This window comes from Rhinopithecus roxellana, chromosome 1 (assembly GCF_007565055.1).
Source record: "Rhinopithecus roxellana isolate Shanxi Qingling chromosome 1, ASM756505v1, whole genome shotgun sequence".
Taxonomy (NCBI): Eukaryota; Metazoa; Chordata; class Mammalia; order Primates; family Cercopithecidae; genus Rhinopithecus; species Rhinopithecus roxellana.
The window spans coordinates 203,019,026-203,042,833 of NC_044549.1; the positions used below are offsets into that span (position 1 = coordinate 203,019,026).

The window sequence follows — 23,808 nt, forward strand, 5'->3', positions numbered from 1 at the left end:
GGTTGTTCCTTTAAAGGGAAATGTGTACCCTTATCAGCTCTTCCCTCTTCCATGCTGTTTATTTTTTTTTAAGTGAAAGCAAGTTTATTAAGAAAGTAAAGGAATAAACTATGGCTATTCCAGAGGCAGAGCAGCCCAAGGGCTGCTGGTTGCCAATATTTATGTTTATTTCTTGATTATATGCTAATCAAGGAGTGGATTCCTTATGAGTTTTCCAGGAAAAGGTTGGGCAGTTCCGGGAACTGAGGGCTCCTCCCCCTTTTTAGAGGATACAGGGGAACTTCCTGATGTTGCCATGGCATTTGTAAACTGCCAGAGCGCTGGTGGGAGTGGAGCAGTGAGCATGACCAGGTCACTCTCATTGCCGTGTTGGTTTTGGTGGATTTTAGCCGACTTCTTTTTTTTTTTTTTTTTTTTTTTTTTGAGATGGAGTCTCACTCTGTCGCCCAGGCTGGAGTGCAGTGGCCGGATCTCAGCTCACTGCAAGCTCCGCCTCCCGGGTTTACGCCATTCTCCTGCCTCAGCCTCCCGAGTAGCTGGGACTACAGGCGCCCGCCACCTCGCCCGGCTAATTTTTTTTATTTTTTAGTAGAGACGGGGTTTCACCGGGTTAGCCAGGATGGTCTCGATCTCCTGACCTCGTGATCCGCCCGTCTCGGCCTCCCAAAGTGCTGGGATGACAGGCTTGAGCCACCGCGCCCGGCCTTAGCCGACTTCTTTACTGCAACATGTTTCATCAGCACGGTCTTCGGGATCAGTTTCTTGTGCTGACCTCCTATCTCATCCCATGACTTAGAAAGTCTAACCCTCTGGGAATGCAGCCCACTAGGTCTCAGCCTTATTTTACCGAGCCCCTATTCAAAATGGAGTCGCTCTGTTTTAAATGCTTCTGACAGTTCCTCCCTCCCTTTAAGAGAACCCTTAATCCTAAGGGTTGCAGAGGGAGAAAGATTCACCTGCTGTAACTTCTTCATGCTTAACAGGGACAATGATATTCCTGGCTATTAGACCTCTTGCATTCAGAAGAGACAGGACCTCAGTCTGAAAGCATCTGTATGGTGAGCACCATTTGCAACTCGAGTCCCAACAGAAGGTGGCATCCTTCAGCCAACTGGTGCTCACAGATGATTTTCCTTTGGGTCAGGGGTCTCTTCAGTATCATCCCTTCTGTGATTCGCCAGAAAGACATTACTGGGCCCCACCACTTAACCAAAGTTAGCCTTTGGGTTGGGGGTTTCCTCAGTATTGTCCCTTCTGTGGTTGCCAGAACAATGTTACCAGAAAGGGGTCCAGACCCAGATCCCAAGACAGGGTTCTTGGACCTAGCACAGGAAAGAATTCAGGGCGAGTCTATAAAGTGAAAGCAGGTTTATTAAGAATGTGAAGGAATGAAGAACGGCTACTCCATAGGCAGAGCAGCCTTCCGTGCTGTTTAGTAAGCAAACGTGGTGGTAAGCCAACTGGAATCATGCAGACAAGGGCACGCAAGACACGGGATGGCAGAGCAAGACAGAAAAAATTCTGCAGCTCTGATCACTTCACAGAGCGAGTCCTGCTGACGGCCTGGACTCCACCCGCTGAAGCTCTGAAGCTGCTGTTTGTGGTGGGACATTCCAAGATGGCTGCACAGGAACAGCTCCATCTGCAGCTCCCGGCATGATCAACGCAGAGATGGATGACTTCTGCATTTCCAACTGAGGTACCTGGTTCACCTCCCTGGGACTGGTTGGACAGTGGGTGCAGCCCACGGAGGGCGAGCTGAAGCAGGGCAAGGCATCACCTCACCCAGGAGGCACAAGGGGTTGGAGGATTTCCCTTTCCTAGCCAAGGGAAGCCGTGACAGACTTCCTGGGAAAGCGGAGCACTCCCACCCAACTACTGTGCTTTTCCCAAGGTTTTAGCAACTGGCAGACAAGGTGATTCTCTCCCATGCCTGGCTCAGTGGGTCCCACGCCCACGGAGCCTTGCTCACTGCTAGTGCAGCAGTCTGCAAGGAGGAGGCCTGGCTGGGGGAGGGGCGTCCGCCATTGCTGAGGTTTGAACAGGTAAACAAAGTGGCTGGGAAGCTCCAACTGGGCAGAGCTCAGCAAGGCCTACTGCCCCTAAACTCCACCTCTGTGGGCAGGGCATAGCCGAACAAAAGGCAGCAGAAAACTTCTGCAGACTTAAACGTCCCTGTCTGACAGCTCTGAAGAGAGCAGTGGTTCTCCCAGCATGACAATTGAGTGCTGAGAAAGGACAGACTGCCTCCTTAAGTGGATCCCTGACCCTCATGTAGCCTAACTGGGAGACACCTCCCAGTAGGGGCCAACAGATACGTCATATAGGCAGCTGCCCCTCTGGGACGAAGCTTCCAGAGGAAGGATCAGGCAGCAATATTTGCTGTTCCGCAGCCTCCACTAGTGATACCCAGGCACACAGGGTCTGGAGTGGACCTCCAGCAAACTCCACCAGACCTGCAGCTGAGGGACCTGACTGTTAGAAGGAAAACCAACAAACAGAAAGGAACAGCATCAACATCAACAAAAAGGACGTCCACACAAAACCCCGTCTGTAGGTCACCAGCATCAAAGACCAAAGGTAGATAAAACCACAAAGACGGGGAGAAACTAGAGCAGAAAAGCTGAAAATTCTAAAAATCAGAGCGCCTCTTTTCCTTCAAAGGATCGCAGCTCCTCGCCAGCAACAGAACAAAGCTGGACGGAGAATGACTTTGACGAGTTGACAGAAGTAGGCTTCAGAAGGTCGGTTATAACTTCTCTGAGCTAAAGGAGGATGTTCGGACCCATCGCAAGGAAGCTAAAAACCTTGAAAAAAGATTAGACGAATGGCTAATTAGAATAAACAGTGTAGAGAAGACCTTAAGTGACCTGATGGAGCTGAAAACCATGGCATGAGAACTTCGTGACGCATGCATAAGCTTCAATAGCTGATTTGATCAAGTGGAAGAAAGGGTATCCGTGATTGAAGATCAAATTACTGAAATAAAGCGAGGAGACAAGGTTACAGAAAAAAGAGTAAAAAGAAACAAACGAAGCCTCCAAGGAATACGGGACGATGTGAAAAGACCAAACCTACGTCTGATTGTTGTACCTGAAAGTGACGGGGAGAATGGAATCAAGTTGGAAAACACTCTGCAGGATATTATCCAGGAGAACTTCCCCAACTTAGGAAGGCAGGCCAACATTCAAATTCAGGAAATATAGAGAACGCCACAAAGATACTCCTCGAGAAGAGCAACCCCAAAACACATCAACTGTCAGATTCACCAAGATTGAAATGAAGGAAAAAGTGTTAAGGGCAGCCAGAGAGAAAGGTCGGGTTACCCACAAAGGGAAGCCCATCAGACTAACAGCAGATCTCTCGGCAGAAACCCTACAAGCCAGAAGGGAGTGGGGGCCAATATTCAACATTCTTAAAGAAAAGAATTTTCAACCCAAAATTTCATATCCAGCCAAACTAAGCTTCATAAGTGAAGGAGAAATAAAATCCTTTACAGACAAGCAAATGCTGAGAGATTTTGGCACCACCAGGCCTGCCCTACAAGAGCTCCTAAAGGAAGCACTAATGCATCAACTAACGAGCAAAATAACCAGCTAACATCATAATGACAGGATCAAAGTCACACACAACAATCTTAACCTTAAATGTAAATGGGGTAAAGGCCCCAATTAAAAGACACAGACTGGCAAATCGGATAGAGTCAAGACCCATCAGTGTGCTGTATTCAGGAGACCCATCTCACGTGCAAAGACGCAAACAGGCTCAAAATAAAGGGATGGAGGAATATCTACCAAGCAAATGGAAAGCAAAAAAAAAAACACAGGGGTTGCAATCCTAGTCTCTGATAAAACAGACTTTAAACCAACAAAGATCAAAAGAGACAAGGCCATTATATAATGGTAACGGGGTCAATTCAACAAGAAGAGCTAACTATCCTAAACATATATGCACCCAATACAGGAGCACCCAGATTCATAAAGCAAGTCCTTAGAGACCTACAAAGAGACTTAGACTCCCACACAATAATAATGGGAGACTTTAACACCCCACTGTCAATATTAGACAGATCAACAAGACAGAAGATAACAAGGATATCCAGGACCTGAACTCAGCTCTGCAACAAGCAGACCCAATAGACATCTACAGAATTCTCCACCCCAAATCAACAGAATATACATTCTTCTCAGCACCACATTGCACTTATTCCAAAATTGACCGCATAGTTGGAAGTAAAGCACTCCTCAGCAAATGTCAAAGAACAGAAATCACAACAAACTGTCTCTCAGACCACAGTGCAATCAAATTAGAACTCAGGATTAAGAAACTCACTCAAAACTGCACAACTACATGGAAACTGAACAACCTGCTCCTAAATGACTACTGAGTAAATAACGAAATGAAGGCAGAAATAAAGATGTTCTTTGAAACCAATGAGAACAAAGAAACAACGTACCAGAATCTCTGGGACACATTTAACGCAGTGTGTAGAGGGAAATTTATAGCACTAAATGCCCACAAGAGAAAGCAGGAAAGATCTAAAATTGACACCCTAACATCACAATTAAAAGAACTAGAGTAGCAAGAGCAAACACTTTCAAAAGCTAGCAGAAGGCCAGGAATAACTAAGATCAGAGCAGAACTGAAAGACAGAGACACAAAAAACCCTCCAAAAAAAAATCAATGAATCCAAGAGCTGTTTTTTTGAAACGATCAACAAAATGGATAGACCGCTAACAAGAATAAAGAAGAGAGAGAAGAATCAAATAGACGCAATAAAAAATGATTAAGGGGATATCACCACCAATCCCACAGAAATACAAACTACCATCAGAGAATACTATAAACACTTCTATGCAAATAAACTAGAAAATCTAGAAGAAATGGATAAATTCCTGGACACATACACCGTCCCAAGACTAAACCAGCAAGAAGCTGAATCTCTGAATAGACCAATAACAGGATCTGAAATTGCGGCAATAATTAATAGCCTATCAACCAAAAAAATTTGTTCAGGACTGGACGGATTCATAGCCAAATTCTACCAGAGGTACAAGGAGGGGCTGGTATATCATTCCTTCTGAAACTATTCCAATCAACAGAAAAAGAGGATCCTCCCTAACTCATTTTATGAGGCCAACATCATCCTGATACCAAAGCCTGGCAGAGACACAACAAAAAAAGATAATTTTAGACCAATATCCCTGATGAACATTGATGCGAAAATCCTCAAAAAAAAAAACTGGCAAACCGAATCCAGCAGCATATCAAAAAGCTTATCCACTATGATCAAGTCGGCTTCATCTCTGGGATACAAGGCAGGTTCAACATACGCAAATCAATAAACATAATCCATCACATAAACAGAACCAATGACAAAAACCATATGATCATCTCAATAGATGCAGAAAAGGCTTTTGACAAAATTCAACAGCCCTTCACGCTAAAAACTCTCAATAAACTAGGTACAGATGGAACGTATCTCAAAATAATAAGAGCTATTTATGACAAACCCACAGCCAATACCACACTGAATGGGCAAAAACTGGAAGCATTCCCTTTGAAAACCAGCACAAGACAAGGATGCCCTCTCTCACCACTCCTATTCAACACAGTGTTGGAAGTTCTGGCCAGGGCAATCAGGCAAGACAAATAAATAAAGGGTAGTCAATTAGGAAATGAGGAAGTCAAATTGTCCCTGTTTGCAGATTACATGATCGTACATTTAGAAAACCCCATCATCTCAGCCCAAAATCTCCTTAAGCTGGTAAGCAACTTCAGCAAAGTCTTAGGATACAAAATTAATGTGCAAAAATCACAAGCATTCCTATACACCATTAACAGACAAACAAGGAGCCAAATCATGAGTGAACTCCCATTCACAATCGCTTCAAAGAGAATAAAATACCTAGGAATTCAACTTACAAGGGATGTAAAGGACCTCTTCAAGGAGAACTACAAACCACTGCTCCGTGAAATAAAAGAGGACACAAACAAATGGAAGAACATACCATGCTCATGGATAGGAAGAATCAATATCGTGAAAATGGCCATACTGCCCAAGGTTATTTATAGATTCAATGCCATCCCCATCAAGCTACCAATGAGTTTCTTCACAGAATTGGAAAAAATGGCTTTAAAGTTCATATGGAACCAAAAAAGACCCCGCATTGCCAACACAATCCTAAGCAAAAAGAACAAAGCTGAAGGCATCATGCTACCTGACTTCAAACCATACTACAAGGCTACGGTAACCAAAACAGCATGGTACTGGTACCAAAACAGATTATACAGACCAATGGAACAGAACAGAGCCCTCGGAAATAGCACCACACATCTACAACCATCTAATCTTTTGATACTGACAAAAACAAGAAATGGGGAAAGGATTCCCTTGGATAATAAAAGGATTCCATTTAATAAATGGTGGCGGGAAAACTGGCTAGCCATAGGTAGAAAGCTGAAACTAGACCCCTTCCTTACACCTTATACAAAAATTACAAGATGGATTAAAGACTTAAATGTTAGACCTAAAACCATAAAAACCCTAGAAGAAAACCTAGGCAATACCATTCAGGACATAGGCATGGGCAAGGACTTCATGTCTAAAACAGCAAAAGCAATGGCAACAAAAGCCAAAATAGACAAATGGGATCTAATTAAACTAAAGAGCTTCTGCACAGCACAAGAAACTACTATCAGAGTGAACAGGCAACCTACAGAATGGAAGAAAATTTTTTCAATCTATCCATCTGACAAAGGGCTAATATCCAGAATCTACAAAAAAACTAAAATGAATTTACAAGAAAACAAACAACCCCATCAAAAAGTGGGCAAAGGATATGAACAGACACTTCTCAAAAGAAGACATCTATGCAGCCAACAGACACATGAAAAAATGCTCATCATCACTCGCCATCAGAGAAACACAAATCAAAACCACAATGAGATACCATCTCATGCCAGTTAGAATGGTGATCATTAAAAAGTCAGGAAACAACAGATGCTGGAGAGGATGTGGAGAAACAGGAACACTTTTACACTGTTGGTGGGAGTGTAAATTAGTTCAACCATTGTGGAAGACAGGGTGGCGATTCCTCAAGGATCTAGAACTAGAAATACCATTTGACCCAGCAATCCTATTACTGGGTATATACCCAAAGGATTATAAATCATGCTACTATAAAGACACATGTACACATATGTTTACTGCAGCACTATTCACAATAGCAAAGACTTGGAACCAACCCAAATGTCCATCAATGAGAGACTGCACTAAGAAAATGTGGCACATATACACCATGGAATACCATGCAGCCATAAAAAAGGGATGATTTCATGTCCTTTGCAGGGACATGGATGAAGCTGGAAACCATCATTCTGAGCAAACTATTGCAAGGACAGAAAACCAAACACTGCCATGATCTCACTCATAGGTGGGTATTCAACAATGAGATCACTTGGACACGGGGCAGGGAACATCACACACCGGGGCCTGTCGGGGAGTGGGGGGCTGGGGGAGGGATAGCATTAGGAGAAATACCTAATGTAGATGACGAGTTGATGGGGCAGCAAACCAACAAGGCATATGTATACCTATGGATCAAACCTGCATGTTGTGCACATGTGCCCTAGAAGTTAAAGTATAATTAAATAAATAAATACATAAATAAGCTACTGTTTATTTTTTCCCGGTCTCTCTCACATGCAGTCAAACCTTTATTCTCCATCACCTAAAAATAGATCCTGCAACACAAGGACTCAATAAATATGCAGTGAGTGAACAAGTGAATTAATCAGTCTCTCTCATCTGGTTAGCATGAGCCAGAAAGAATCCTTGAACATGATCTACCTCTAGTTACACTACCTCTAGTTTCTAAACCTGCAAAACTGTTGGCTCACATTTACATCTAATATTGAGGAACAAACCTATGGGCCCTCCTTGGTCAGCCAAAGAGTATCCCTCTAATTTTTAACATTTATCTTTCTAAACTTCAATGACTTAATTTTGCATGTTATCTCCCTAATTTTTATAAAACTAATACATGTATCATTAACCATAATGAAATACCTGCTTTTGGAAGGGAATGTTTATTTCATTTAAAATCTTGCAGATGGTTAAGCATAATATTATCAGTGAAAAAAAAAAAAATAGACTGCGGTAAACACAGGCCATGAAATACAAGGCAAAAAAGGTGATATAACCTACAATTATATCAACATCAAAAGAGATTCCTATTTTCCCTTAAAGAGCAAGCAGAAGAGTAACTGCTTCTTCACTCCAAAGTGACCAAATTAAATCAAGCTTAGTTACTGCATCATGTCCTAGAGCAACTCAGAAGCTAATAAAAATAGAAAACATGCCAAAACAAACTAAGATCCTTTTCTGCCTTTCATCTTGCTGCTATTCTCTCTCTCAATGTCTGTATTATCACCAGAAGACTAGGAAGAACAGGCAGCTGCCATGTTGAGACCATGAGGGAAAGATGAAGAAAACTGAGGAGACATCTAACCTGACATCTTTGAAATGATGAATGAATACCAATAATTTCTTCAACTCTAAGCTTATTACTCACAAAAACAAATCACTGTTTCATCAAATTATCATCATTTGGGTTTTCTGTTTCATGTAGCCAAACCGCTTCCATGGTTTTCTGATTCAGAAAATTGAAACTGGAGAGCACACTGATATGGTTTGGACATTTGTCCCCTCCAAATCTCATACTGAAATGTAATCCCCAGTGTTAGGGGTGGGGCCTCATAGGTGGTGTCTGGGTCATGGGGGCAGACCCCTTGTGAATGGCTTGACCCCTTGCTCCTCGCACCATGTGTTACACCGGCTTCCCCTTTGCCTTCCACCATGACTGCAAGCTTCCTGAGGCCTCACCAGAAGAAGATGTCAGCACCATGTTTTCTATAGAGCCTGTAGAAACGTCAGTCAAAATAGTATCTTTTTCTTTATAAATTGCCCAGTCTCAGGGATTCCTTTCTGGCAATGCAAGCAAACTAACACACAAGCTAACAATGAAATTCCTTCTCCTAAATACTTCATGTATGACAGTGTAAAAGTATATCGAAAGACAAATTTTTAAAAAATATAATCATAACATGTTGCCCAGGCTGGAGTGCAGTGGCTTTTCATAGACACGATCATCACACACTACAGCCTTGAACTCCTGGACTCAACGGATCCTCCCACCTCGGCCTCCCAAGTAGTAGTTCGTGCCACCTGTCGGGCTTGATATACATTTTGCAGTTATTCTTTGGCCTACATGAACCTAACAGGTAAGACTTAACTGAAGGCCAGGCGTGGTGGTTCACACCTGTAATCCCACACTGTGGGAGGCCGAGGTGGGCAGATCACGAGGTCAGGAGTTTAAGACCAGCCTGGCCAATATGGTGAAACCCTGTCTCTAAAATTAGCCAGGCGTGGTGGCGCGCACCTGTAGTCCCAGCTACTCAGGAGGCTGAGGCAGGAGAATTACTTGAACCCGGGAGGCGGAAGTTGCAGTGAGCTGAGATTGTGCCACTGCACTCCGGCGAGACTCCATCTCAAGAAAAAAAAAAAGACTTAACTGAAATTTAAGTGATTTACATCTATGGAAATGCTATTGTAACTCAAAAGAGCATTAACATGCTATTCAACACGAAAAGGCAAGCTGTGTGAACACAATAGAAGAGTATCTAAAATCTTTACTAAACTCCTTCATTTAACATATAATGTGTTCCCCCTAATGCACAAGAATGGGTCCCACGGATTATTAAAAAGAATTATCTTCCCTCTGCCCTCAGTAAGTCTGTAAGTTAGCAGACAACCAAGTAAACATACTTTGGAAAGTGTTTCTTTGGGTTTAGTCATGATAAAACCAAGAAGAACTGAGGGTGAATGTGTTCTCCAATTAGAGATACTCTTTTCAAACACACTAGGATCCGCACAGAAATATTTAGGCAAAAGATACCTATCAACAATTTACAAATGGCTAACAAAGCACACACACTATTCTCAGTAGTAGTCAAAGATATACGAACAAGTGAGATATTTTAAAAAGCTATCAAAATGGCAAAGATTCTAAAATGATACCACACAAGGCTAATAAAAGGATTTCATCAAACAATCTCATACACTGCTGGTAGAAACATATTTCATTTCTTGCTGGTAGAAATATAAATCAATGTAACCTTTAGGCATATCATGTAGATATACTTATTATGATGCCAATTCCCTATACACTGACCATGCTTTTTTGCTCTTATAAAAATAAAAAATGTCACTGAAGGCCAGGTGCAGTGGTTCACACCTATAATCCAAACACTTTGGGAGGCCGAGGCAGGAGGATTGCTTGAGCCCAGGCATTCGAGACTAGCATGCGCAACACAGTGAGACCCTGTCTCTACTAAAAAAATTTTTTTAATTAGCTGAGTGTGGTGGCACATGCCTGTAGCCCTAGCTACTCGGAAGGCTGAGGTGGTAGGATCCCTTGAGTCCAAGAGTTCAAGGCTAAAGTGAGCTATGATTGTGTCACCGCAGTCCAGCCTGGATGACAGAGCGAGACCCTGCCTCTAAAACAAGTAATTTTTTTAAAAAGGCATTGAAAATGCAAAAGCATTCCTAGTTAAGGCACTGACTCTCCAACAACTTACTGTTTCAAAGCTGCCTTTATGCATCAAATCAATGGGTGGCCGGAATAGATCTGCAAGGGTAGTTAATTTCTTATCGATAGCTCCTCCATTTCTTAATTCTTGTTCTTGCCGAACTATAACACAGAAGGATGGAAAAGTTTCAGTTAGCCATAAAATATTCATGAATCACATTAAAAAAAAAAAAACTTCTGTCAATTGAAGGAATTGCTGTCAATAGGCTTGACCTCAAATACAAAGATCTAATGTTGACTCTGAAAAAAATATGCAAAGGGAGATAAGAGGAATCTTAAGACTTGGTGGAATTCCCTATTCCAAGGATACAAAGAAAATTAACTGAAAACAGTCACATAATCAAAGTAACTTCTTCACATATTCAGAAACTAACTTTAACATGGGAGAGGCTGAGTGCGGTGGCTCACGCCTATAATTCTAGGGGTGGCCAAGGTGGGCAGATCACCTGAGGTCAGGAGTTTGAGATCAGCCTGGCTAACACGGTGAAACCCCGTCTCAACTAAAAGTACAAAAACAAACAAACAAACAAAAAACAGCCATGCGAGGTGGAGCACACCTGTAGTCCCAGCTACTCAGGAGGCTGAGGCAGGAGAATGGCCTGAATCCTGGAGGCAGAGGTTGCAGTGAGCAGAGATCGCGCCACTGCACTCCAGCCTGGGCAACAGAGTGAGACTCCATCTCAAAAAAACAAAACAAAACAAAAAGCATACGGGAAAACTTTCATCCTCATTTATCTAGTTCTGAAAGCAATGTAAATTCATCTGCTGTTTTTAGCTATGTTCTCAATCTTTAAAGACTCTGGGCCAGCCACGTTGGCTAACGCCTGTAATCCCAACACTATGGGAGGCTGAGATGTGCAGATCACCTGAGGTCAGGAGTGCAAGACCAGCCTGGGCAACATGGTGAAACCTCGTCTCTACTAAAAATACAAAAATTAGCCGGACGTGGTGGCACAAGCCTGGAGTCCCAGCTACTCAGGAGACTGAGGCCAGATAATCGTTTGAACCTGGGAGGTAAAGGTTGCAGTGAGCTGAGATTGCACTACTACACTCCAGCCTGGGTGATACAGCGAGTCTCCATCTTAAAAATAAATAAAAATAATAATAATAAAAAGATTCTAACAGTGGAGATGATGACCACTGTTGTCACCTTCCACTGGGAGGACACAGGATTCCCCAGATGACTTGAGTCAGTTCAGGTTCCCCATCAATTCTCTCCAAAGTTAAAAGACCTATTTGTGCCTCAATGAACTCATTATAAATAAACCACAAAATCAAGCATGGTCCAAGGGTTTCTCATATATCCTCTTAACATAACTGTCCTTTCTCTAGAATTCCACTGCTAAATCAATACTAGAACCTCTAAAAGTATAAGACCAAGATTCTCATTCTAACTTATTACACAAAAATATTTCAAACAACTGTAGCCAAAATATTAATAGGCTGCTGTGGGTGGTATGGCTTTTTCTCCTATTTTTCAATCTCTTACAATAACCATCTTCATTATATATTCCTTTCATTGACAGAAATCAGGATCCTGAGGGAAATAGGTTTATTTTATTATAGTAAGCATTTTAAGTATTTATTCACAAGCGAATTAAGTTTATCAGTTACCAGATTTCCTACATTATCTCCATCTCCTTTACTATTTTTCTATAACCAAATAGGTTAGAATTTGGAACAATTCAGCTCAGGGGAGAGTTAATCATATCCTGGATCCATAATTTCACTTTTTAAATAAGGTGAAAACTTAAAGTAATTGGGCCTAACAGCAATCATCTTTTTCTTTTTAATAGGAAGAGAAGAGGGAGATGATAAACTGGTCCATAGATACCTACTAGTTTCAGTCTGAAAATCCCGGAAACCATCAAAAATTGAACGTGCAGGCCGTCGTCTTTTAGGAGCTTTAGGGGAGAAAAAACAGAATTGAAAAATTTAAAACTTAATTTTGAAACTTAATTCTAAAAATGTCCTCATCTAAAAGTATTTTTTTTAAATAAAAAATATGAAACCCTTCACGAACTGCATGTCACCCTTGCGCAGGGCCATGCTAATCTCTGTATCATGCTAATCTCTGTCTCGTACATGTACAATTTTAGTACATGTGCTGCTGAAGCGAGCAGTATTTCTTGCTTTAAAACACTCAGATTCATAATGGTGCCTTCCCTCAAAAAATAAAAAAGTTTAAAAACTTTCAAATCATTCATGTATGATTAATCCGAACATCTTCCATTCAGCCACCTTGTATTACAAATGAAAAAATTCAGGCCCAGTTAAAAGAGACTTGATCAAACTTGTGTAAAAACTTTACTATCGGCTGGGCATGGGGGCTCATGCCTTTAATCCCAGCACTTTGGGAGGCCAAGGTGGATGGATCACCTGAGGTCAGGAGTTTGAGACCAGCCTGACCAACATGGTGAGCCCACCTCTACTAAACACAAAAAATTAGCCAGGCGTGGTGGCACATGCCTGTAATCCCAGCGCATGCCTGTAATCCCAGGCTGAGGCAGGAGAATCACTGGAACCTGGGAGACAGAGGTTGCAGTAAGTCAACACTGTGCCACTGCACTCCAGCCTGGGCAACAAGAACGAAACTCCATCTCAGAAAAAAAAAAGTTTACTATCCTGGCCAGGCACTGTAGCTCATGCCTCCTGTAATCCTAGCACTTTGGGAAGCCAAGGCGGGTGCATCACCTGAAGTCAAGTTCGAGACAAGCCTAACCAACGTGGTGAAACCCTGTCTCTACTAAAAATACAAAAGAACTAGCCGGGTGTTGCGGCGTGCACCTGTAATCCCAGCTACTTGGGAGGCTGAGGCAGGAGAATCACTTGAATCTGGGAGGCGGAGGTTGCAGCGAGCCGAGATCACGCCACTGTACTCCAGCCTGGGCAAGAACAGTGAAACTCCGTCTCAAAAATAAAAAAGTTTACTATCTTAATATCCAAGTGGTGACGTCAGAAAGAAAGAAGATTTTGAAGACACTGCCACGTAGAGATGAAGCAACACACATGCTGCAGATACCCAATTCAGGTTACAGTCTTCAGGATCTGACTGCCCTGCTATATAGAGTAACTCTACACTCTAAACCGTAAGACTTAAGGACTGTTTCTTAGGGATTGGACATACGTGCAGAACCGTCAAGACAAAAAACATTTTTAATTTTGGAAACTTTTTTTCACAGTTACACAACGGTTTAATGACAGAAAAGTAAACAGATCCACCTAAGGTATTCTACTACCCCTGTAGGGTGTCTATTACCCAGTCTTTAAATAAAGGCTTTTCATGATTCCCTCAATATGGGTAAGTTATTAAGTTGGCTTATGACAAGGCTGGCCAGCATGTAACCAGAATAATTCTCTGTTGAGAAATGATTAGTATCAAGATTAGACAGAGACTATAGAATGCCCTAACCTGTGTCAAAACATATTTCCCAATAACTTGTGTTTGTGATTACATAGGATAATTACTCATATCCAGCACTACCGAGTAAAAGGCAAAACAAAGCAACAAAAAAATGCCGAACATATTAAAAACTTCATTTTTGTTTAAAACATATTCATATGCGTATGATTCCTGTGTATATGTGTATCAGTATTTATGTTAAACAATCACATTATCATCTCTGGGAAAAGAGATTTTGTAATACACTATCATGTTTTATTTTTTAGTTTTTGAGACAGTGTCTCGCTCTGTTGCCCAGGCTGGATTGCAGTGGTGTGATCATGGCTCACTGCAGACTCCAATCTCCTAGGCTCAAGCCATCCTCCTGCCTTAGCCTCCCAAGTAGATGGAACTACAAGTGTGCAGCACCACATTCAGTTTTGTTTTGTTTCTTAAGAGACAGGCATGTCACTATGCTGCCCAGGCTAGTTTGGAACTCCTGGGCTCAAGGAATCCTCTCACCTCAGCCTCCCAAAGTGCTGGGATTACAGGCATGAGCTACCATGCCTAGCCTGAATTAATTAATTAGTTAATTAATTTATTTATTGTGACAGAGTCTTACTCCATTGCCCAGGCTGGAGTGCAGTGGCATGATCTCAGCTCACTGACCTCCGCCTCCCAGGTTCAAGGGACTCTCTTGCCTCAGCCTCCCTAGTAGCTGGGACAACAGGTGTGTGCCACCACGCCAGGCTAATTTTTGTATTTTCAGTAGAGAGGGGGTTTCACCATGTTGGCCAGGCTGGTCTCCAACTCCTGATCTCAAGTGATCCACCTGCCTCGGCACCAAAAAGTGCTGGAATTACAGGAGTGAGCCACCGAGCCTGGCCTGAATTTTATTTTTAATTTAAATATTGCACTCTGCGTCCCTCTCTACCTTCTTCCCTCCCTCCTTTCTTCATTTCTATTCAAGAAAAAGCAAGAAATGTCACACTTTTCAATCTTGGAACTATTTTTGATCAAGAGCTCCTATTTCAAATGTATATGGCTTCTAGCAGGAATAATAGAACCTGCCAAAGAATGCCTCTAAAACTAGTTATCTGGCCCTGGTGCAGAGACATGCAGCTATAGTCCCAGCTGCCCAGGTGGCTGATGTGAGAGGATCGCTTGAGCCAAGGAGTTCGAGTGCAGTCTGTGCAACATACTGAGGCCCTGTCTCTCTCTTTTTTTTTTTTTGAGACGGAGTCTCGCTCTGTCACCCAGGCTGGAGTGCTGTGGCCGGATCTCAGCTCACTGCAAGCTCCGCCTCCCAGGTTCACGCCATTCTCCTGCCTCAGCCTCCCGAGTAGCTGGGACTACAGGCGCCGCCACCTCGCCCGGCTAGTTTTTTGTATTTTTAGGAGAGACGAGGTTTCACCGTGTTAGCCAGGATGGTCTCAATCTCCTGACCTCGTGATCCGCCCGTCTCGGCCTCCCAAAGTGCTGGGATTACAGGCTTGAGCCACCGTGCCCGGCCAGGCCCTGTCTCTTTAAATTAAAAAATAATAATAATAATTTTTTAAAAAAACTGGATATCTGATACTTTTTAACTCTAACAATTAAGAAACTGGCTGGAGGCTTGGCGCTGCGGCTCACGCCTGTAATTCCAGCACTTTGGGAGGCCGAGGCAGCCAGATCACCAGGTAGGGAGTTTGAGACGGTGAAACTCCGTCTCTATTTAAAAAATAGAAAAAATTAGCGTGGTGGCGGGCACCTGTAGTTCCAGGTACTGGGGAGGCTGACACAGGAGAATGGCGTGAACCTGGGAGGCAGAGCTTGCAGTGAGCCAAGATCACGTCACTGCACTCCAGCCTAGGCCACAGAACAAGACTCCGTCTCAAAAAAAAGAAAGAAAGAAAGAAAGAAACCAAGGATGTCTTAGAATAAGAATAGTTGCCTAAGAAAGTATATGATTTTAGGAAGGTAGCACATAAAAGGTAATTTTCTCCTACCTTTAAACTGCCAAAGGTAGGTTAGTCAATATTCCACATGATTTCACGTCACCTTTCCAACCTCCCCCTTCTTCATAAGGCACCAATCCAGGTATACTCACCAGTTCCTCTTATTACTATCCTTCTACCCAATTTCTTTTACTTCTTGGGCTAACATCCCTCTTCCCATTTGTCTTCCATTCATTTACCCTATTTGTGAGCAAAAACCTCTCCTCAGACCACACCACCTCTTAGCCCTAGGCCTACTACTGTTACCTGCCTTTTCAGTGTGGTCTCCTGGCTCTTCCAAGCCACCTGTCACACGCAAACATCAGTCCTCTGTCCTCACTCTACTGCCCACATAATAGAAGTACTGGTCACTGAAGTCAAAGAGACTAAGCTATAAAGAGCTAAAAGAGATTCAGAAGGAGCTTCAAAGTCAGCATAGGGGAGAGACAGCTGGAGAAAAAATGTCGTGAGAAGAGTGGCACTGTTTTACATGTCCACATAGCTGTTCGTATTTGGCTTCAGAGAAGACATCTGGATCTTCAGATCTGCTTCTGCATTCCTTTAGATCTGCTGCTATTCTTTTAGTTCAAGTATAGAAAGAAAATTAAAATTTACTCTCACGCAGACATGCAGTTGTAAAAGGAAGGAGTGGGCTTTTTGTTTTAAAAGATGGGGGTCTCACTATGTTGCCCAGGCTGAAGGGCAGTGGCTATTCACAGGCACAATTCCACTACTGATCTGCACCTGCTCCGTTTCCTCTTCCTCAGGTCATCTGGTGGTCCTCCACTGCCAGCAGGTCACCATATTGATTCCGAACTTAGTGCAGACACCCAATCAACATAGGGCCCTACAGCCAAGAACTCCTGGGGCTCAAGCCATACTCCCACCTCAGCCTCCAGAGTAGCTGAGACTACATGCCTGTGCCACCATACCCAGCAGCGAGGAGTGTTTTAAAGTCTTAGACGATTGTGGATATTCTTCTTTAATAGTACACCAATACTTAACCAATGGTAGTTTCTTAGAGGACAGCTGCAAAGTGGAATCTGAAATCTTATCAATGAGCTTTTCATACTGTTTCATTATAACCCACTGTACTATGTGGTAGGCAGTCTCTAAGACAGCCCCCAATTTTCCCTGTCTTCCAGCATTCGCACCCTGTGTGTGAATACCTTGAGTACAGGCAGGATGGAACAGAATGTAGCAGAGTGATGGGATTTCACTTCCAGATTACGTTACAAAAAGAGAATGGCTTCCATTTTGGGCTGCCCTCTCAGGCTCTCATTTGCTCTGTGTAAAATGGATGCCCCCAGGCAATAGACACATGAGTGAGTTTAGGAGATCTCCTCCATTCAGGCTTTGAGATGAATGGTAGCCTAGCTGACAGGCTGACCACACCCTTGTAGGAGACCCTAACCAAAGGCCACACCCAAATTACTGACCCAAAGAAACTGAGATTGTTTTCTTTCTTTTTTGTTTTTTTCAGGCAGTTTAATTTTGGAACAATTTTTTACTCAGCAATAAATATCTAATACAATTCATCTCGCAGTCTGAATGGATCTTTTACCTATGCACAACTCTGTAGTGTCATGCACTGGTTATTCAAAAACACTTGTTTGCTGAGTAATGGAAACATTTCAAATATTAATGGCTTCATTATACAGTATTTAAAGATCATCTGTTTCATGTCACCACTGATCTTATCGGAAAGCCTTCAAGTACTGGGAAAGTATCAAGCTCACAAAGGTGGGCACAAAAAGTTTTCTAAAATCCTGTTTTTGGCCTGAAAGTTCTTTTAAGGTATTTTATCTTTTTTTTTTGAGACGAGGTCTCTCTGTCACCAGGAGGCTAGAGTGCAGTGGTGCAATAATAGCTCACTGCAGCCTTGACCTCAAAGGCCCAAGCCATCTTCTCACCCCTCAGCATCCTGCACAGCTGGGACTACAGGCATGTGCCACCACGCCCAGCTAATTTTTTCTTAATTTTTTTGTAGAGATGGGGGTCTCCCTATGTAGCGCAAGCTGGTCTGGAACTCCCAGGCTCAAGAAATCTCCCGCCTCAGCCTCCCAAAGTAATCCCAAAGTGTCGGGACTACAGGTGTGAGTCTCCACATCCGGCCAAACCTCTTTTTTAAAATCACTGATAACAAACACTCTCAGTTGTACTGAAGTAACAAGCTCACATTTTCAAGAAAATGCCAACTGTCAAAGTGTAAACTGATAGTCTGTCAGTGATTTTTCAAGTAAAAAGAATGTTCCATGAAAAAAGCTCCCTACTCTAACGATCACACAAGTGCTTTTCCTTAAGGTAATCATAGTACTTCATTATACCAAACTGCTTTCTGCATACACACTATTTCAAACTATATTTTAAAACTGTGTACTCAAGGATCAAGATTTAATGAAATTAATCATTTTTACTGCTTCACCAAGAACATCATTAAAGAAAATTGCTTTTAAATCAGTTAACTTTTTTTTTTTTTTGAGTTGGGGTCTCAGTGTTGCCCAGGTTGGTCTCAAACTCCTGGGCTCAAGCAATCCTCCCGCCTCAGCCTCCCAAAGTGTTGAGATTACAGGTGTATGCCACTGCACCTGTCCTATTTTTCTTTTAGAGACAGGGTCTCACTATGCCACATAGGCTGCAGTGCAGTGGCATGATCATAGTTCACGGCAGCCTAGAACGCCTAAGCTCAAGCGATCCTCCCACCTCAGACTCCCAACTAGGACTACAGGCACGTGCCACCACACCTAACAATTATTTTTATTTTTTGTAGAGATGCGTCTTCCTATGTTGTCTGGGCTGCTCTCCAACTCCTGGTTTCAAGTGATCTTTTCAAATGTTGCCTCCCGAAGGACTGGGATTACAGGCATGAGTCACTGCACCTGGCCCTGCCTTTTAAATGTTTTTGCAAACTTCATGTAGCAGTGAAGAATTCACTATCTAGTGATACAGTCTGAAGCCACTGCATGAATTCAACCAATAAGCCAACAGTCTGACTCATCATTGTTTCTGAACTATCAGTCTAAATGTCACCACAATGAAAATAATTTGATGTCCAGTACCATGGTGCATGCCTATAATCCCAGCTACTCAGGAGGCTGAGACAAGATCACCTGAGCCTAAGAGTTCTGGCCTGTAGTGGGCTATGCCAGTCAGGTGTCTACACTAAGCTCAGCATCAATATAATTACCTCCAGGGAGTAGGGGGACCACCAGGTTGCCTAAGGAGGGGTGAACTAGCCCCGGTTGGAAACAGAGGTCAAAACTCCCGTGCCGATCACTAGTGGGATCACGCCTGTGAGCAACCACTGCACTCCAGCCTGGGGCAAAACAGCAAGACCCCATCTCAAAAACAAACAAACCAACTCTTAGTATTATTATTGTAAATTGTTTTAACGTTTAAATCTGACAATCTGAAAGGGTATTAGGGACCTGAGACCACACCTGAACGGTGATTTAAATCAATACTGCCTTAAGAAAATAGTTTCTAAAGACCCATTTCAAGTTTAACATCTAATAATAAAAGGTAAGAATGACTTCCTAACTGTAAAAAGTCATTCTTAGCATCCTCCTTAACTGTACATCAATTCAGAGATAAAAAAGGAAGAAAGCGGCCAGGTGCGGTGGCTCACGCCCGTAACTCCAGTACTTTGGTAGGCCAAGGCCAAGGGGGCAGGATTGCTTGAGATCAGTCCCATAGCAGCCAGGGCAACACAGCAATGCCCTGTCTCCACAAACCAAACAAAACAAAACAATTAGCCAGGCGTGGTAGCACACACCTATAGAAGGCTGAGGCAGGAGGAATTCTTGAGCCCAGGAGTTTGAGACTGCAGTAAGCTAGGATTGTGTCACCGCACTCCAGCCTGGGCAACAGAGACTCCATCTCTGTAATACAAAAGAAAAAAAAAAAAGAGTAAAGTGGGACTTTCAAATGGAATTCTTTTGCCTCTGTTCAAAAGCAATATAGTACAGAATTTACTTCCTATAGTTCCACTTGCTCAAAGATCCTGTATTATTCCTTGCAATAAAGAGAAGATAAAGCTTCCAAGGGCATTACTCTTTTGCTCCAAATCTATTCCTAGCATTTATATTTGTAAAATTATGAGCAATCTGGTATATCAACAGCATAATGATTATCCGCATTGAACAGCCAGAAAGCACTTCATTACACTACAGTATTCAGACTTTACAGCTTTCCTCTTGCCTTTTATTTCTGAATCTAGACAGTATATTCTTTTGTTTCTTGCTATAATAAACACCAAAGCTGCCAAGTTAAAAACGTTTATCTCATAAAAACTCTCAACTAAAGTACTTTATCAAATCAAAAGACATACATATAATTTTATTCATCCTTTTGTTACAACGTGTATTTCCTCCTCTGTCTTAGTCTACCCATGAAGGCTACACATGTACCATCCTAAGTGAATTAATGCAGGAACAGAAAGCCAAATACCGCATGTTCTCATAAGAGAGAGCTAAACACTGAGCACACATGGACACAAAGAAGGGAGCAGACACCAGAGCCCACTTGAGGATGGAGGGCGAGGATTGGAAAAAAGGTGTGGTGGCTCGCTCCTGTAATCCTAGCACTTTGGGAGGTTGAGGCGAGAGGACTACTCGAGCCCAGGAGTTTGGGACCAGCCTGAGCAACACAGCAAGACTCCGTGTCAGAAAAGAAAAGAAATGAAAAGAAAAGAAAAGAAAAGAAAAGAGGAGGGGAAGAAAAGAAAAAAAAAGAAAACAGAAAAGCTACCTATTGGTTACTATGCTCATTACCTGGGTGGTAACCTGTACACCAAACCCACACAACATGCAATTTACCCATGTAACAAACCTGCACATGTACCCCGAACCTAAAAAAAAGTTGGAAGGAAAAAAGTTTATGTCTCTTGTACTCAACTGTATTTATTTATTTGAGACAGAGTCTTACTCTACTGCCCAGACTAGAGTGCAATAGCACAATCTCGGCTCACTGCAACCTCAGCCTCCCGGTTTAAGTGATTCTCATGCCTCAGTCTCCCAAGTAGCTGGGATTACAGGCATGTGCTACCATGCCTAATTTTTGTACTTTTAGTAGAGATGGGATTTTGACATGTTGGCCAGACTGGTCTCGAACTCCTGGCCTTGAGTGATCTGCCCACCTCAGCCTCCCAAAGTGCTGGGATTACAGGTGTGAGCCACCTCAACACAAAGTATTTCTCCGCATAATTATTCTCAATATATACTATATACAGTTTTCTGTCTTGGTCTGACCAACCAGATTATAATTCCATCTTGTATTTTTTCTATATAAACTCATGAATAACACATAAACTCTTTGGTTTACAAAAGGGAAATACATGCTTATTTAACTATAAATTAATCTGATTAAATGTCCCATTCTCTATCACCAGTCTCTATCCAGACTAATATCCTCATTTTTTACGTGAATTAGGGGTTACTGTGCCCTTCATTCAAATTAGGATTAGCACTTCTAGAAACTGAGAGAGAAAGTATGGCCTATCTAGAGAGTAAGGACTTGGCAGTCAGGCAGGTATCCAGAAAAGGAAAATAATCAGAACCTTTTATCATTATGCATTCCCATTACAAGGCAGCATATTCTTCTTGCTAACGTTCCTCCTTTTAGCCTTTTCCAACAAATATCAATTTGAAACATCTGCTTCACTCTTTGTGAGTCAACTGTGCAACTTTCTTGACAGGACTACAGAAAAACAAGGTAAGAATTGACACTACACTTCTAACAGTCTCCTAGGAAGCCTTCACATCTTTTGATGGTTTGATTAAAATCCTAAAGAACAAAATCAAATAAAGCTAAGGGAAAAAAGTGAACTTACCACCAAATAATGGTTCTGGTTCCACCAGTATTTCCTGCTTTTGAGGAATTGGGGCACGAACTTCTTCTCTATTAAAAAAAATGGGAAAATAAAAAATGAAAACTGTTTTCTGCTACCTGTTTGCTTCCTGTAATTACTGTGAATATTTCTGCTACCTGTTTGCTTTCTATAATTACTGCGAATATATTCAAATTAACTTAGTGACTTTTAGAAGCACAGTAATAATGATAAATTTAAGTTATTTTGTTGGGTTTTTTTTTTTTTTTTGGCAGGGGAGACAGTGTCTCACTCTGTCGCCCAGGCTGGAGTGGACTGACACGATCTTGGCTCACTGCAACCTCCACCTCCCAAGTTAAAGCAAATCTCGTGCCTCGGCCTCCCTAGTAGCTGGGACTACAGGCATGCACCATCACATCTGGCTAATTTTTTTTCGTATTTTTAGTAGTGACAGGGTTGCGCCATGTTGGCCAGGCCGATCTTGAACTCCTGAGCTCAGGCAGTCCACCCACCTCAGCCTCCCAAAGTGCTAGGATTACAGGCATGAGCTACTGCATCCGGCTGATAAGTGAGTTTTAGATGGTTTCCACATAAAGCTCAAGTGGAAATGAGTACCTGGAATAGATAGCTCAAATGGTTTAGAAATAAAAACAATTTCCCTTTCCCTCTCAAGTTTCCTACTTTAAATTCTGTCAGAAAAAAAGAAAAAAATTTTCCCCCCAAAAATCAGGCAGAAATGAATAGAAAAATACAGGCTTAATAGAAGCAATATCACATTACTACTACATCAAAGAATAATTAAATCATAAGGACATATTAAAATAAACTTTAAAAGGCAGTGAATTTCATGCTAATTATGAAAGAGGCTAACAGGTATGATCTTGGATTATTTACTAAAAAGATCTTAATATACAGAACAAAAAAAGTAATTACTCATCTTTTAAAAGCCTATTTTCTTCAAAGTTTACATTCACAGGGTTTACTGATAATCCATCTCTTCCAGTAAGAAAAAACTCATTCAGACACACTGTAAAAATGGTATGTGCCTTTAAAGAACAGTTTATTTTAGGTTGGGCACGGTGGCTCATGCCTGTAATCCCAGTGCTTTGGGAGAGGAGGCGGGAGGCTCACTTGAGCCCAGGAGTTCGAGACCAACCTTGGCAACATAGCAAGACTCCATCTCTAAAAAAAGAAAAAGAAAAAGAAATAGTTTTATAGTTGTAACTCAAGTATTGAACTCTGCTGATTAATGTTCACGGCAAATAGTAACTTCCTAATTTTCATTATCTTCCTGCTTATAATAAGTATCATATAAGCATGTAAATTCCATATAAATTTATGTTAGCCCTAATGGTTTTCATTCAGGTGTTCTGAATAGTAACCACTAAAGATCTTGTTTGTGATATTTAAGCGTTGGAACTCCAAAATATCCTTTATGAAATGAAGTAGGAATACTCATTTGTCAACAATAACATCCTATAATCAAAGAACAACCAGTTAAAGAAATTTCCAATAAACCACGTGACTAAAGGATAATTCAAAATTATGTGAAGTACTCTTTCCTAGTGCTCACACACAAAATTTCAATAATCTGAAGAAACAGACAATACATCTATAAGAGGAAGCTCTGTCAATCCTTTCATCAAAAGGAAATAGGCCGGCCAGCCACGGTGGCCCACACCTGCAATCCTAGCATTTTGAGAGGCCAAGGCAGGTGGATTGCTTGAGCTCAGGAGTTCAAGATCAGCCTGGGCAACAAGGCAAAACCCCACCTTTACAAAAAATACAAAAATCAGCCAAGTGTGGTGGCATGTAGTCCCTATAGTCCCAGCTACTTGAGGGGCTGAGGTTGCTTGAACCTGGGAGGTGGAGGTTGCAGTGAATCGAGGGCAGTGAGCAGAGATCACACCCCTACATTCCAGCCTGAGTGACAGAGCAAGACTGTGTTTTTAAAAAAAGAGCTAATTATCT

The 23,808-nt window shown here is 42.1% G+C and overlaps 1 protein-coding gene and 1 non-coding gene across 2 annotated transcripts in view; both read right to left on the minus strand.

Annotated features, from left to right (window-relative positions):
* UBXN7 (UBX domain protein 7) overlaps positions 1-23,808 on the minus strand; it is a 78,801-nt gene that overhangs the window by 26,707 nt on the left and 28,286 nt on the right. The window contains exons 3-5 of the mRNA XM_010381192.2: positions 21,841-21,908; positions 12,491-12,556; positions 10,642-10,754 (exon numbers count right to left, since the gene is read on the minus strand). Of these exons, the coding sequence (XP_010379494.1) occupies positions 10,642-10,754; positions 12,491-12,556; positions 21,841-21,908 (247 nt within the window). The remainder of the gene's footprint in view (positions 1-10,641; positions 10,755-12,490; positions 12,557-21,840; positions 21,909-23,808) is intronic.
* Positions 12,652-12,755, minus strand: LOC115892132. The gene has a single exon (XR_004052019.1). It is a non-coding gene; the product is annotated as a U6 spliceosomal RNA (small nuclear RNA).